General features: G+C 41.9%; 1 protein-coding gene across 2 annotated transcripts; it reads right to left on the reverse strand.

Annotated features, from left to right (window-relative positions):
- Positions 1-49: 49 nt before the first annotated feature.
- FBXO7 (F-box protein 7) lies at positions 50-16004 on the reverse strand. Of its 2 annotated transcripts, none has more exons than XM_054074665.1 (9): positions 15709-16004; positions 13382-13673; positions 11248-11475; positions 9762-9903; positions 8480-8563; positions 7157-7249; positions 6024-6200; positions 5001-5038; positions 50-4632 (listed from the first exon to the last, which is right to left on the reverse strand). In XM_054074665.1, the coding sequence occupies exons 1-9, from the start codon at positions 15828-15830 to the stop codon at positions 4228-4230; spliced, it is 1581 nt and encodes a 526-aa protein (XP_053930640.1). In that variant the 5' UTR covers positions 15831-16004; the 3' UTR covers positions 50-4227. The 2 variants fall into 2 exon arrangements, with proteins under 2 accessions (XP_053930640.1, XP_053930650.1); XM_054074675.1 differs by lacking the exon at positions 15709-16004 and adding an exon at positions 15156-15181.
- Positions 16005-16377: the final 373 nt, after the last annotated feature.

Genomic DNA, 16377 nt, shown 5'->3' on the forward strand with positions numbered 1-16377 from the left:
TGGATCAATGATTTATATCTCAATGATTTCAATTTTTTATATCTCAATCATATCTCAATGATTTATATCTCAGTATTACAGGACCACCCTATTCCCTGATGATTTATGTTTTTCACACACCGCACCCCTCTTCAAGTTCTGTGTTGTCCCTGTGTTGTCCTTCCAGGTTTGCTAAGCAGTTTACAATGTAGTATCATAAATACATGTCATTGACCAAGGAGAAAAAACAGACCTTGCTGGTTTGCAGTCTCCAGGAGCAATAAAAGAGTGACAAATGCCCTTGAGCAAGCACTGTTCCATTGGCAAGAACAATAGCAGATTAACAGGCTGCACTACATGGAGAGGAGGTAATACAACCCTGGTGGGAAAGGATTTCCTTCTGTAGCACTTCCCTTAGTATGGTTTATGCCTTTCCCTACTAAATGGTCACCAGAGATGCAAAGGCAAAAATAAAAGTTTACTGCCAGAATCTCCAATTGCTCTATCTCCTGAATCTTTTTATGTCTCTCTTACAAACACAACAGACACAAAAAACAGTTAACTAGTGACTAGTATGGCATGGCCCCATAAATCGACCCCAGTTCATCACAGAAGCCACAACAGTTGGATCATTTGCTGATGCTGCATTTGAACACTGCAGTGCGATCCTCCAGTGGACCACAGTAACAGCAGAGCACTGTTGACTGGACACCCAGCAGTGACTCAGATCTCATCATTTGCCTGCAGCTCCCAGCTATCATCTTTCGAGGGACAAGCAAACAGAACAGCAATACCCCTCCTCCTAGCTCCACTTGCAAAAGCAAGTAAAAGAAACAGGCTCTCTCTCAGCTTAACTTGGTTGCTCCCACAGTTCCTGAAAAGCACCTTCAGTTCTATCCACAGAAGCACTTTAATGAAAGCACCGAGCTGATTTCTTAAGTTAAAATGATGAAGCTCTACACCATGTCCCATAAGGACTCCAACAATACACTTCTAGCCATCATGCTCACGCTACCAGATGTTGCGGCTACCAGGAGATTCAGAAATGCATCGTCATATATTCAGGTTATCTCCTTTGACACTATTCCAAAATCCCTACAATTTAATAAAGCAAGAAAGAGAGGGAATCCAAAGTGTATATTCTCCATTTTAGGAATGGGGAATGAAGGTATACCCAAGAGGTATTTATGTACTTAAATAGAACAGCCGGAGTTAGGGGCAATTAGAAGGCAACAGAAAATTTGGCAAACAGAAGCTACAGTTAAACAAGAGGGCAGACATGCCCCACATCACTTAGGATCATCCTCATACAGCTGTCAAAAAGAGCACCTGGTCAGAGCTTCCCTTTTGTCCTGCATGCTTTAATTTTCTTCACATGGAAGACAGGAAACATGAATAGATTTGTGTGGATCCAGCCCAAGAAGGAGCTGGGACATAGCTGAGACACCCACTTATATCCACCACCCCGAAAATTAACTTACATTATGCAGCTTACATAAAGACTGAGAAATATCTTTACTTTCTTGTAGTATCTAGGTGCAGTATTTCAAGAGGAATGCCATTTATATTCCCATATGACTAAAAGTCTCGTATAAAGCTAAGGTTCAGAAGAATAGCAGTCCTGTTCCAACTGCAGTAGCATTTTCTTCTCTTCCACTAATCACAGTCAGGTACATAAAACCTTAAATCCTGCATATGACCCAGTTACTTCACCTGGTCAGCTTAAGTTTCAGGAATAAGTTAAAACAATAAATTTAAAAGCCAAGGACGATAGATCCTTATTTCCAACGGAGTAGCAGAAGCAACCCTGAGAGTGATAGATACAAATGAACAGTACAGTAGGAAATGCCCATCTTCAGGCTTTTTATCTTTTGCGATTTCTCTTCTAGAGTTTGCAAATGGCAATGTCACTCATACCCAACTTACTAGCTGGTGAATAAACAAAATAAAGGTTAGTTTTCAAATATTCCCTCTGTTTTGCCTTCTAACTTTAAACTGTTCATCCCAAGATACTCACTTTATATTTCATATCCTGTTTTATGAATAAAGGGAACTTCTCTTTAGGGAACCTGACACTTGCAGAAGTCAGGTTCCTTTATTTTTGGCTCACCATACCTTTACTACAACGTGAAGGAACAAGGAAGAAAGGGAAGGAATATCTTCAGATCACTTAGTGGTGCAACTATAAAAAGGTTGGGCTAATTTCTTCAAAAACAAACGTTCAAATGACAAAATCTAGCATAAACAGAACCTGTGGCATCAGCCTGATAGAAGTATGATGAGGCTGTCTTCATGGTAGAGAAGGCTCAACTCCAGAGCAGCATGGTGCGTGTCAGCAGACCAAGAAGCACGACTGCCAAAGGCACTGGTAATGCAAGCACCATTAGTGCCACAAAATTAACCTATCACATACACAGAGATCATTGTTCCCAGAAACAGCTTAAAAAAAGCTAAAGCTAAAAGAATAATTTACACATTACGTTCTCAGTTAAAGCTGTATAATCTTATCTGAATACTACACGTGCATTTCTGAAGCACTCATCACAAGGACCAAAGCAGTGTAGATTTCCATCTTCCTTTTATAATCAGTGCAACCAAGAATCACTAAGCTCGAAGAAGCCCAACTATATACTTAAATGAAAGTTCTGTTGGAATAAAGCAATTCAAACACTGCAGGCAAATGTTAAAAAATAAAGCTAGTCTTGGTACTGAAGGGAAACTACTGTCCCCAGACTCAAACTCTTAAGTGTTTAACTATGGCAGAATTTGCACTGGTATGCCATTGCTGTGAAAGAAAAGAAAGAAGCAATACAACTTTTGACAGCAAAATAAAGTAATATATTTTACTTCCACTGGAGTTAATGGCAAAACTTCCTGTTCCTACTGAAGTCAGCTGATTTTATACAAAACAAGAAAATTAATCACTGAAATACCACCTGAAAAAGCACCTAAGTATTACTGTTTAAATAGCTTGTATTTAACAGGAAATGTCAATCTACTTCTTCTGCTGAAATTTCAAAAGGATTTTAGAAAATATCAGCTGTCACAACAGTCATCAGTACCATTTACATGTATAGAAACACTAAGATCAATCCATCTTAAAAAATATGTAAGAAATGAAAAATTTCTAGTAAAGTTTAGTCATTCCAGTTTTCCTTTAATTGAGCTCCAGCATCAGCCTGCAGACCTCATTAGGAGACTTTAGCAGTGTCTTGTTAGTTGCTCACTGGTTAATAAGACAACACTTGAAAGGTGCTCATAGCATGCTACAACACAGTTCCTCTTCGCAAGATGTATTTTGATACTTCATTAATGAAATTAAATGATATTTACTGCAGTAAAGTGAGAATTCATTCTGCTTCTGCTGTGATCCCATTTCCACTGCAACCAGGTCAACCTATTTAATTCCTTAAGTAAGTTAGGAAGGAGGAAAGATTTGGTTTTGTGCCAGTTTTAGTTCACACACAGCAAACAGCCATGTACTATAGCTCCTTACTTGTAAAGTCAAGGAAAAAGAAAAGTTTTGCTGCTGGCTCTTTGTAAAATTGCCCTGCTTCTGTCCAGACTTCTGAGTTGCACTGTAGCATGACTTTACTCAGTTGTTTGTAAAACAGTTTTATTTGTGTTCTAATATCCCCACTGTAAAGAAAATCCCTTCCCTGTATTCTTTGTGTATTAAGTAATACAAAAATGCTTTTTACCTAATAAAACATTAAAAAAAAAAAGGAAATGGCATCTTTGAGAATTTCTAAGAACTCACATCTACCATAACAACAGAAGAATCCTGTTCTATGTCAGACACAGTAGTTCTTTTTGTTAATAAAGATTATTAGCCAGGTACATTTGAAACACCATTTTTCCTGGCAATTTAATAAAACTCTTCCAATAAGACAAACAATTTAAGGGTTTGTACTTTAAAGTGCTCTTTATCTGATGCAGCAAATATTTGGCTGGTATCCTTCTGGTCTCTAAAGTAGCACTTCACAGATGATTAAAGGTGAGAGGGGGGAGGGAAGCAGAACAAACTGTTCTAAGTTGTAGCTCTTTGTGAGACAGACCTTAGCCAGGTGGTAAGAGTACTACCAGAGCATGAAACAAACCCAGCCTTTCTGGCTGGAACATCACCATGCACACATGTTCTTGCTACAATCTGAAGAGAAGGCAGGTGTTAGTGCCCGTGATGTGCAATCTCCTGCAGTTAGAAAGCAAGCTCAGGACTAGAAAACTCACTGAAGGGAAAAGCAGCAATCAAATGAATGCACGACGAATGTCCATGGGGCGGCCCCGGCTGGGTCTAGGTGGAAACCTCTCATTGGGACCAGCTCGTCCTGGAAGTGTGGGGTTTGCTCCAGGCAAGGAACCAATTGGGTCAAAATGTGGTCTGAATGGAGGAAACTGGCCTGGTGCTTCTCCTTGGCCAGGAATGAGTGAGTTAATTGGGTCTCCAACATATGGAAGTGTTGGTCTCTCATCATATTCTCCACCAATTATCATTGGGGGATAGATTGGGTTTGATGGAAATGGGTTGGGAGGAAAAGGATTAGGATAGAATGGGTTGGGATGAAAAGGGATTGGATGAGGTGTAGGGGGCAGAAACATCATGTGCCTCCATCTCAGGGCTTCCTTCTTCTGTTTCAACTTTTTCTTGTACAGCTGCAGAGAGAAACAAAGGCATTTTAAAACTCTGTAAGTGCTCTGTGTTCCAGCTTCAGCAATTGCATTCAGTTCTGCAGTACTTCTTAGAAAACCACTTCTCACCAGTCTCAAAACCCAGAACAGCAACTCCTCTGCCAGCCAAAGACCAAATACAGTATCTCTGGAAGACCCATACCCCATGATCTGCATTATATAACCTGTTAGCCTGTTTTCTCCTACTCTGACCAAATTCAATGCATGTACACAGAACACCACACTTTTAAACTCAAATGTAACTCAAAGTTACTGCCTCCCAAAGTGTGTTCCATCTCCAAATTAGCCCACGGAGACTAATCTCAGAGGAATTATATAAAATAGCCACCTACTTCTTTCCAGTCTGTGTCACGAGGCCTTGCAATAGGATCTACAAAGATAAGCAGAAAATTAGTAAGAGCTGTCTATTTTATTTTTAAGTAGCATTCATGCCAGATGCCTACAGTTTTGTCAGAAATTGCAGAAGAATCAAGAGATGAAAAAACACTTTTGGTCAATATATTTTTCATAAAGATAATGCATCTTAAAGAACATAAAGCTCCATAACCGTTCAACAGAAAACCTACTTGCCCACCCTTTCCATGTAAAGCATTGTCTCCACAAGTTACTGTGTCAGTAGAAAAGTCACAGAAACTGTCTTTGACTTCTGACAGCACTTCCCTTGATAGCCCTATTTCTTCAATCTCTTTTGAGAAATTATAGCAGGAATACCTCTTTCCTCCACTTCCTAGTACCTGCCATAGTTCATACACCAAGGCAGCCAAGAAAACAGATGAAAACAAGGAAAGTCTGCACCGCACAATGAAAAGAACTATGTGGTCTATTAGTAATGGCTGAGCAGACTGCCATTAGCTTTCATGGCAGAAAACTGCGCATCCACCCAACCAACTGTACTGGCCAGCATCACAAACTATTGCATTTACTCAGTGTTTAAAAATCATATTATCATAGAATCGCTAGGTTGGAAAAGACCCACGGGATCATCAAGTCCAACCATTCCTAACAATCCCTAAACCATGCCCCTCAGCACCTCATAAACCCATCCTTTAAATACCTCCAGGGAAGGTGACTCAACCACCTCCCTGGACAGCCTGTTCCAGTGCCCAATGACCCCTTCCATGAAAAACTTTTCCTGATGTCCAGCGTGAACCTCCCCTGGCAGAGCTTAAGGCCATTCCCTCTTGTCCTGTCCCCTGTCACTTGGCAGAAGAGGCCAGCTCCCTCCTCTCCACAACCTCCTTTCAGATAGTTGTAGAGAAGCAGTTGCGGCTGAGGAGCCTCTAACAAAATCTGTCAGACCTAATCCCCATGTTAACACAAGAATGTAATTAGAAAAACACGTGTCTCAACCTTACCTCGGAAATCTCGCAGATACATAAACCTCCACAGAAGCTGGTCATTTGAAGCTGTGTAAAGATCACGGCAAACAGCAGAGAGAGAGATGAGCGAACGGACATCCAGAAGTCTGAAAATTCGAAGCTTGAGCTCAAGAGGAAGGACCACTAACCCAAACACATCTGGCAAGTTTAGAGCTACAAAGCGGATAAAAATACAAGCATTACCTAAGTGGTGCAGAGTTTATCACTACAGATCAAAAAAAAAGAAAAGGAAGGTTACAATAACCTTTCCCTTAAATCATTTCCCTTTGATGCCTGAATTAAGAGCACTTTTCTCGGAAAGTACTGTGATGTCACTTCTTATAAAACAGGATCTCCTGCAACTCCAAGTACATTCACAGCATGCACAAAAAAGAGCAAATGGCACTTTATACTCACCACTATTGGCCACCGTAAGCCTAAGAAACATTCCACGCACCTAACTATGTTTATAGGCTACAGAACAAAGGAATAGGTAGAGAAAAAAAGACCTGCCCATTTCATAAGCCCACAAAAAACACATTAAATACAGAGCACATGCTTCACATAAAACCTTCCTGCACTGAAGTTTAGAGGGAATTCCACTGAATAGTCTTCAGAATACAGCACTGAGACCTTTTATGGTAATACCTATGCAGAGAAAGTCTGGCTTCCTACTACTCCACAGACACCAGCTTGGATTACCTCCTACCATCCTTTCCAAGCCCTCAATGAGTGTTTACTGAGAAGATAATTCCTGGGGTTAGACTTCCAAATATGATGCTACATAAGTTTTCCTGCTTTGACAAAGAAATGGATCAAAACTACAGAACCACTGCCACGAAGTGATTGTGGTATGATTTTCTCATCACTGAGTGTGGAAAACAGCCACTTCATTTCAGTCTCTTCAGACCAAACAAACATTAAAACTGGGAAGTTATCATTACATTAACATTTTCTGACATACACAGATTAATATAGTTGCATTAGAATGTATAAATTATGCTTACTCTTTATATACCCATCACTGAACAGCTGTTTCTAAAACTTTTCCTTCAAGGTTTTAGATAGACTCCTCTGCTTCCATCCTCAAAAATAAAGTGCCATCTCTAATACTAAACATTTTCTCTCACCTTGTCGGGCAGCAGCCAGAAGAGAGTAAACCAGCTGGTCTTTAAAGAGACGGGATAATTTCTGAAGGTCTTTGTAAACACCTGCAACCTTTTCTATCAAGAGAGAAAAAGCTCAACTTCAGGAGATTACAATGCAAGAATTATATAAAAGCAGAGGAATTACGGTTTTCTTCTAGCAGCTCTGCAGCTAGAACGTAACAATTATGAAACAAGGAATTCATCAACAAACTACAGACCGTTCCACTGTCAGGCTAGGCTTTCCTTTAGGAAACACCTTAAAAAGCACCACTAAGAGAAATCTTAGACTCACAGAATTGTTTGGGTTGGAAGGGACCTTAAAGATCACCCAGTTCCAAACCCCCTGCCAAGGGCAAGACACCTCCCACCAGACCAGACCACTGAAGTCCCCATCCAACCTGGCCTTGAACACTTCCAGGCATGGGGCAGCCACAGGCTCCCCGGGCAGCCTGTTCTTCAGAAATAAACCGACTTTCAAGCTGTCAGAGCTTCCTTTGTCAGATTTCAAAGCTCCATGTGTACCACACACCCATGCTGTATGTGTTTGCAATATTCATTTGTATGACAGGAATGTTTTTCTATTACGTTCTTTTAAGAAAGAGGAACAAGAAGACTCTAATTTTATATCAGACACATTTCAGGGCTCAGCTATTCTTCTAAAGTGTTTTAACTTGATTGGTACAACACCAGCTGGGGCTACCAGTGCAGGACAACAAGTCAGCCTCAGCTGTCAACAAAGTAGTTCACACATACTTCAGAGAACAAAAGGCTAGTCAGTTCTGTGCTCACAAATCCATCTGCCCTTCTCTCCTTCCCTGTCTTAGTCTTCCCTCTAATTCTGGCATTCTGGAGAGAGCCACGTGGTCAGCACATATTTTCTGACAAAAAATATGACAATTATGGCACCACAACAAGAGTGTAGGTACCATCAGTCTCTCAAGTCCTGAAATGCCAGGCAGCAAGGGGGAATAATCCAGCATTGCTGCCCCAGAGATTCACACATATGCTTAGTACCTAATAAATAACAGGCATATGGGCCAAAGGACCACTAGGGCTTTGAAAGGTTCATTCCTTACGCAGTTAATCCAGTAAATTCAAACAGTTTCAACAGTAAAATATGAGTAAATGGCTACACTCTTAATTTCTTTTACCACAAAGCTATCAATCACTAAATGGTAGCCGCATTTTTATTCTTTTTTTGCTATTCTTTACCTATTTAGTCCTCTACTGAAGCACATTCTTACCCACTCTGTGACTTCATTAACTTTTAAGTTTACTACCACGAATATCATAGCTCAATCATACCTGGCTCCTGAAAGCAAACAAACGATGCTGGCATTAGCTGTATTCTCTTAACACCTTTAATCTCTTTGTTGATTTTTAATGTTGCTGCAAAAATAAGAGGAAAAAAAAAAAAAAAGACATTTCAAAATTTAAAACACATTGAGAGATAACAAAGATCATTTCACTACTGCCTTACCCTTCAGAAGTGTTTCACTTTCTTCCCTTACTTACCAGATTCCCTCAAGGAAAAAACCCAACTATAGCAAGCAGCTAGACAAACAACAAATCCAGAAAAATGGAACTTAAAATATCAGGGAAAAAAAAATATCTCGGTGAAAGAAACCAAGCACTGCCTTCAACAATTCTATCGCATGGAAGGAGGTGCAACACAGCTAAGAGGTACACAGCGAGGCACTATTAAAACTCAGTCATTAAGTAAATGTTAACTAGAGAAAGACTCAACAAGCTTACTATACAAAGGCTATATGCATGGCAGATATAACACTGTCCTAGTTCTAAACTTGGTTAAAAAATTTGATCAAAATGTGTACGTGTTCTGAGAAAACATATATGCTTATACAACTTGGCATAACCAGTTATCATTTTTAGAAATAAACATAAAAATGTAAATCAAAGATATCTTGAAATTAGAATCAAGTCCCAGTTTATAACTGGTTCTGCAAAAATGTGCAATTGCTCAGATGCTAAATAAAGCATGAAAAAAAAAGACAAAAAAAACAACGAAAAAGATAAACAATACAAACTCTCAAAACCACCATGTGATATGGAAGTTGTTTCAAAAATTTATACTTCCTTGAATTTTCTAGACTGAATAGCTTAAAGTAAATACAATTTTTGAGACCACAGCTAAACTGCTAGTGTGCTACAGGAAAGATTATACCTTACAGTTAAAGAATACAGTCTGGAAGTTGCTTGTAAATCTTGCAAAGAACATGAGACACGACAAAATGTTGTTTGGGGCAAATCTACCTCTTTTAACGTTTGGCAATGTATACTAAATTTTCCATGAAATGAGATGAAAAACAGATTTCTACAACATTGCAATGAGAAGGACAGTTGAATCCCCAAGGACTGATCCGTCATGATTAGAGGGAAAGAAACCGTTAACATGGAGCCATGAAAGGCCAAAATTATTCAGCATAAGGAAGTAGCATCTCAGCAACCTTGATAATCAAGATGCAGTTCTAAACAGAGTGTACAAAAATACATTTAGAATTTTCTCTTGCTAAATACTGGTCATATTCATCAATGTGCATCCCAGATCAAAACTTGACTAATTTACCATTAATAGCAACAAGATCTCCCAAAGGTACACAAGTCAAACCAGCAGAACCTTCTTCACAAAGTGGATGTGTGTACTGTAGCTTATAAACACCATTCCCTCTCCATTTCTCTGGCATAGACACTGCCTTGGCTTCTGTCCCCTAAAAATACAGAGATAAGACCACCAAACTTTAGCAATGTACCAAGGTTAAGGGGTAAAAAAAGAGAACCACAAGTTAGAAATTGCCAGAATGCTGGCTGCAATTCAAATCTTAGTTTAGTCCCTATAATTGCATGATTTTTACCCCAAGACCAACAGCAAACCTAAGGAGGAGTTTAGTAATTTTTGTCCCGTCCCAGTTTCTGACAAGGAAGGCTGTTCAGTGAGCAGACTCACAACTATTTCTTTGAGATATGTACTTTATTTTGTCATTTATCTCAGCATTCTGACAACTCCCGCATGTACATTAATTTACTGCATGAAACACTGCACCTCTTCTGTGAACTTAAGAGGTCTGACAAGGCTTGAAGAATCATAGTTTGAGATCCATTCAAAAATCTGAGTGGACAAACCGTTTTTCCTTTCAATCTCAGTACAAAAAGGCTCAGATGGAATCCCAGAGGAAGACTCAGCACAATCACAATTACAAGCAGACTCTCTCTCTTTCCCCTTAAATCTGCACAGCAATCATCTTCCCTACTTCCAAGTCTACTAATTGACATAAAGAAACTTCTTTCCCAGTGGCAAATGTATTCTTCAAATAGTATTTTAGGCTATAGGAAGGCAATTAACTTAGCAGATTTATTAAAATGGTGTTGGTCAACCAGACACCTAAACTGACCCCCTACATGTGTTTAGTTAGCCTCCCAGCAAGAAAACTCACTAGAATCTAAACATCCTCCATGACAGCATATCTTTTTTTTTTTTGCATGTTTTGCCACATATTAGTAAATATAAAATACAAAACTGAAAATTTAAAGGAAAAAGGTGAATTCATGCATGGTACAAAGGAACTGTTGTAGGTGCTAGATTACAAGTTTGATACCTGTATAGGTTAGTGGAACCAAAGCCTATTAGTTAAATTAATACAGAATTGGAGACATTTTGCCAGACCTAGGCGTTGTTAATCATCATCTGAATAGGATACCACTGAGATGATACTGATGCTTAAGGCAGCACTTCAAAGAAGTGCTGCAATCTAAGCACATCTACACAACATCAACAGTATTAAGCAGAATCCAGCCATTATCAGCTGGGTCCCAAAGAGGCTGAGGACTGAAAGAAACACAGGGATAGGTCTCTTCTCTCACACCTAAAAGCTATTCTAGTCTTTAACCTTAAGGCTTACTGGTTAGGCAAATTAAAGAAGCTGGTAGTTCAGCAGCCCTTGACCTATACAAAACCACAAGTGGATCTTCGGATGCATCTTGTATCACACGTTCCCATGACATTCCACAGCTTTTTCATACTGACCAAGAAATGTCCTGATTGGTTGTGAACCCACCTGAGGTACATAGCCTGTCTCCATCATGAGAAGATGAACTAGGACGATCAAGGCATCAGTGGCACTGGTACACTCAGCAGAAAGGTAGAGCATCTCTAAGGAATGCGGTATTTCACCATCAGCAGCTTCACTGCACAGCATGGGTTCAGAGGGATAGGAGCCTGTACCTTCTTCCAGGTCAACATCTTCTGGGACTAATCCAGAAGGAAATGCTAGGCTGGATCCTGCCTTCAAGGGAAAGCAAAAACCTTCATTCAGAAAGCTGAGCCACTATGTACATCGATACTGTCTGTCTGCTTAGTCCAGTCTTCAGAGGCACCAAGTCTACTCTGCTGATTTCTCATTTAAGTTTTACAGATTGGTTATATCTCCATTTCCCAGCATCCCAGCTGGAAACTGAGATTATACACATAACCCCTGTATTTGACATTTACAATGCAAGCCTTTCATAAAAGGGTCTGTCACTTGATTGCATATACTACATGAAGACAAAATAATACTATATGAAACCTTCACTGGAATTTTTGCAATATGCACATGAATAATTCACTCACTGTAGTACCATCATTTATTTAAATATAGCCAACATGCATGACAAGTAACAAAAATGATAACTTGGACTGGTTAGAAACAGAACAGGCTTAAATAAGTGGGAAAAAAAAAAACTCTATGGACTATATCTGCTGACACTTGAGAAGCGCTGTGGTTTTATTGTGACTTCATTTCTTCTACCAAAATCACAGCATATTATAATGTTAACTGTTAAAAACTACCCACAGGCTTGTTAAAAAAAAAAATAGTGAATGAAAATTATAAGCAGATTTACCTAAGGGAAGGATCGGGAAAAGATTAAAAAAAAGAGTCTAAAGGAACTGTGACTACTTCTCTCCTACATCCATGCCCAGGGGCACAAGATACCCTTGACTGTATGACCTTGGCACAGCCGTCCACCCATAGCACTTCCCTGCTCCAGTTAAAACACAGATTTTCAGACTTCCAGAGCTCTTCTACAATTACACTGGCTTAGAAGTTTTCCTGCCATCTTTCACCACAGTTTTGAAAGAACATGTGAGAATCTTTCATCTTGCCTTCAAATATTAAATAAATATGAAACAGATACTTCTGCATAACTTCATATGGTCTGACTGACAGACACGAGGAGTTTGCATGCCCACAACAACATGCTCCTGACAAGAGCCAATGGGACAGAAGTCCAACTACATTTTCTTTCACTATTTACAATCCTTTCTATGCTAAATCTTATTTTTCATATGTTAAAACAATATTTTTAGAAGACCTTATATAAAGGCTGTATTAAGGGACATTTTGCATTTGAAATTTGTTCTAAAACCAAAAAAAAAAATACTTGCTTTTAAAGAACGTTGGAAGATAATTTCCTCCCAGTTTCTCAAGCTCCTGCCTAAAACAGACAGATCGTATAATGAGATAAGACTGTGGCACTAGGCTGTACCTACAGAGTCTCTTCTAGGGAGACCATTCAACACAGGACCCAGCAGTCAGTGGGAGCTCTTAGGTACTTAACTATCTAATGTACCATCACACAGGAAACAAACACAAGTAATATGAAAAAATGTGCCTGTTAGCTGCATGAATCACACGAGGTCATACACATGTACACTTACAAAGCATGAGGTAGGAGCTACCTCAGCAATACAACCTCCACGTGCAAGACATACAGGTCTCACCTGATGACAGGATGTCAGAATCACAGGGAACTGTTATAAACCATTGGAAAGGAACCATACACTCATCTTTTCAGTAGTGTTTGCAACTGGCACTGGCTGTTGCATTTATTCAGTACCTAGAATCAGCTTCCTCAAGATGACAGCACTGAGGCAGGTAAGAAACATACTCCTAACTGCCTTATGGAAAGTGCATGTTCCGGCAAAACATTAAATCCTATGAAAATGTCAGACCCGAAACACCTCAGGGTCTCTGAAATTGCTTCTGTGTCACAACTAACATACAATGAACAGAGACAAATTTCCATCCAAATAACTGGCTATATATCAGACAAGTATAAGGAGACAAATAGTCTGAAAAGATTGCTTACTATCTAGTATAGCAACACTTTTTCACCTTGTGTTGTACAGCACAGTTCTCATGTACTTACCCTCTCATCACTCTTTTGAACTTCCACCTGAGTTTTCTCACTGTCAGATTGCTCATTCTGCCCTTCTTTTGGACTGCTAGCCTCCATTTTGTTGGGGACCAAGGTGGGCAGCTCATGACCATTCTCAAGTCGGGGAGGAGTAGAAGGAGGAGGTAGGTTGGGTTGTCCATCTGCTTCTTCTAGTAATAAGCATATCAAGTCACCAGGAACAATCCCATATGCAGCTAATGTCTTTTCATCTTCTATGAGAGCATCTTTTCTGTTCAATGTTATTGAAAACGCGGTATCAGAACTGCAAAATAGGAAACAAAAAGGAACCATGGTTGACTGCACCTGGGTAACTGCACGCAGTTAGTTAGAAATGCATAATGCACACTATGATAACACTATGTGTGTTTTAATCCATTAATAATTTCCTACATATTACAGGAAGAGTGAGGAAAATAAATAATTTAAATTATTTCCCCAATGTTTATCTCCACATATATTTTAAGTAGATGTAGCTGCTTGGTAAGCATAACTTCATTTACAGTAATTGCTCATAAAATCATTATGAAGGAAACAAGTGCCCTCCAAATTAGAAGACATTCACACCTAGCAAAACAAGCTTTAAATAAACCACTGGCTGAGATTATTTAAAAGCAAGATAACACTGCAGACTCAGCCATTTTCTCTCCAAGTAAAACCTTCATTCCAAAAGGTTACCAACTGCTGTAGAGCATGCTTGTTGCAACTGAGGTTAATAAGAAAAGGTGCTTCGGGGCAAGCACTTACAAAATAAAACCAAACAGAAATGCAACTGGTTAGCACGGATGCAGCCATCCAGTGTCAGCTACAAAACACACCCACTGTGGCAAGACAGTCATTTTGGATTTCCCCTGCTCACATTGATATGCAGGTGGATACAGTGTAATCAAACAGATGTATAGCCAGCATAACACCAGCACTTCATACCTAATTAGAGGCTGGTGAACACAAACTCCTTAACCACCACCAGAAAATGAGCCCATTCTACAGGCCTTACTCTCCTATAACAGCTGACACCAGTTCTTCATAGATTGTTTATAGAATTTAAACACAGAGGTTTCCAAGAAGCCTGCAAAGCTACAAAACTGGAAAGGCCACATGGAAATCCAAGCTAGCTCTGACTGAGCTGCAATCCGGATATCACAGCGCTTCCTATAGTTCTACTTTCTGGCTCTGTAGCAAACAGCTGCGAAGCAGAACTGGTGAGCAGCCGTGGAGGAGTGGCTGAAGCTACTTGGTCTGTTCAGCCTGGAGGAGACTGGGGGGGGCTTCACAGCAGTTCACTGCCTCCCACTAGATCTGGCTACCCAAAGCCCCATCCAACAAGGCCTTGAATACCTCCAGGGATGGGGTACCCACAGCTTCCCTGGGCAACCTGTGCCAGTGCCTCACTACTCTCATGGTGAAGAAATTCTTTCTCATTGTCTAGTCTAAATCTGCCCTATCCAGTTTATACCCGTCGTTCCCCCTCATCCTATCACCAGAAGCCTTTTTGAATAGCTCCTCTCCAGCTTTCTTACAGGCCCCCTTCTAGTACTGAAACGTCACTATAAGTTCTCCTTGGAGCCTTCTCTTCTCCAGGCTGAACAACCCCAACTCTCTCAGCCTGTCCTCATATGGGGGTGCTCCAGCTCTCTGATCATCTTTGTTTAGGTCGGATATTCGGAGAAGGTTCTTCACCCAGAGGGTGGTGGGGCACTGAAACAGCTCCCCAGGGCAACAGTCATGGTGCCAAGCCTGACAATACCCAAGAAGCATCTGGACAATGCCCCAAGACCCATGGTATGAAGGCTGGATTGTCCTGTGTGGGGACAGGAGCTGGACTCGATGATCCTTGTGGGTCCCTTCCAACTCAGGTCATTCCGTGCGTGATTCTGTGAGGATCTGTGGGAAGGAGCTGGGCAGCGGCCATTCCCAGCCACCACATGAGCTTGGCCGCGATGTCCCCATCAACCAGACCAAACCTCCAAGCCCTAAACCAGTGAGACGGACCACCACCGCCTTCGCACCTGATGCCTCTCCCCGCCCCTTCCCTGACCCCTCCTCCCGGTGTCCGAGGAGGAGCCGCACGACCCCGCCCCCAGGGGGCAGCAGCGACGCCGCGGGGAGCGAGGACGCGGAGGGGGGCGAAGATGGTCTGGTCCGCCGCCCCCCTCCCTCTGCACCGCGTGGCACAGCCCCGCCGCGCCCCCCGCCTCCGCACCGCGTGGTACCACCCCGCCGGCTCAACACACCGCACACACAAACACCCCTCCTTTCCCCCCCCTCCCCTCCACGCGATGGTTCGGTCCGCACGCTACCTGTACCCCCAGGCGGGCAGCAGGGCCCGACGCAGCTGCGCGCGCAGCTCCCCCAGCGTTGGCTCCGCCCCCGGCAGTTCCAGCGCCGCTGTCCGCTTCTGCACCCGCACGCGGAGCTTCATGTCCGCGGCCTGGGTCTCCGCGCCCCGCTTCAATCTTCCCCCTAGCCGCCCCGGCCCCGCCGAGCAGGCCCTACCGCTCGTGTCTCGGCGGGGATGAAGCGAGCGCAAGGGCTGTCGGGGTGTGGCGTTGTTTTGGTTGGCGCGGCACCGCCTCAGCCCGCCCCGCCCCGCCTCCGCCGCCTGGGGCGGGTCCCGCGCGCGATCGATGACTCGGCCTGCCACGCTCTGGGCTGGCCCGCCCCGCCCCGCCAGGCAGCGAACGATGATTGGCCGCTCGGCGGCTGTGATGCAACAAGTTGTTACTATTGCAGGAAGTGAACTGTTTTGACTTAATCTAAAGTAGAGTTTCGTTCATCTAGGTACTAACTAAACTAGACTGTTGGAACGGGTCCAGAGAAGGGCTACAAAGATGATGAGAGGACTGGAGCACCTCCCATGCGAGGACAGGCTGAGAGAGTTGGAGTTGTTCAGACTGGAGAATGCTCCAGGGAGACCTTATAGCGACCTTCCAGTACCTGAAAGGGGCTACAGGAAAGCTGAGGAGGGA

The sequence above is a fragment of the Cuculus canorus genome, chromosome 1 (genome assembly GCF_017976375.1).
Source record: "Cuculus canorus isolate bCucCan1 chromosome 1, bCucCan1.pri, whole genome shotgun sequence".
NCBI lineage: Eukaryota > Metazoa > Chordata > Aves > Cuculiformes > Cuculidae > Cuculus > Cuculus canorus.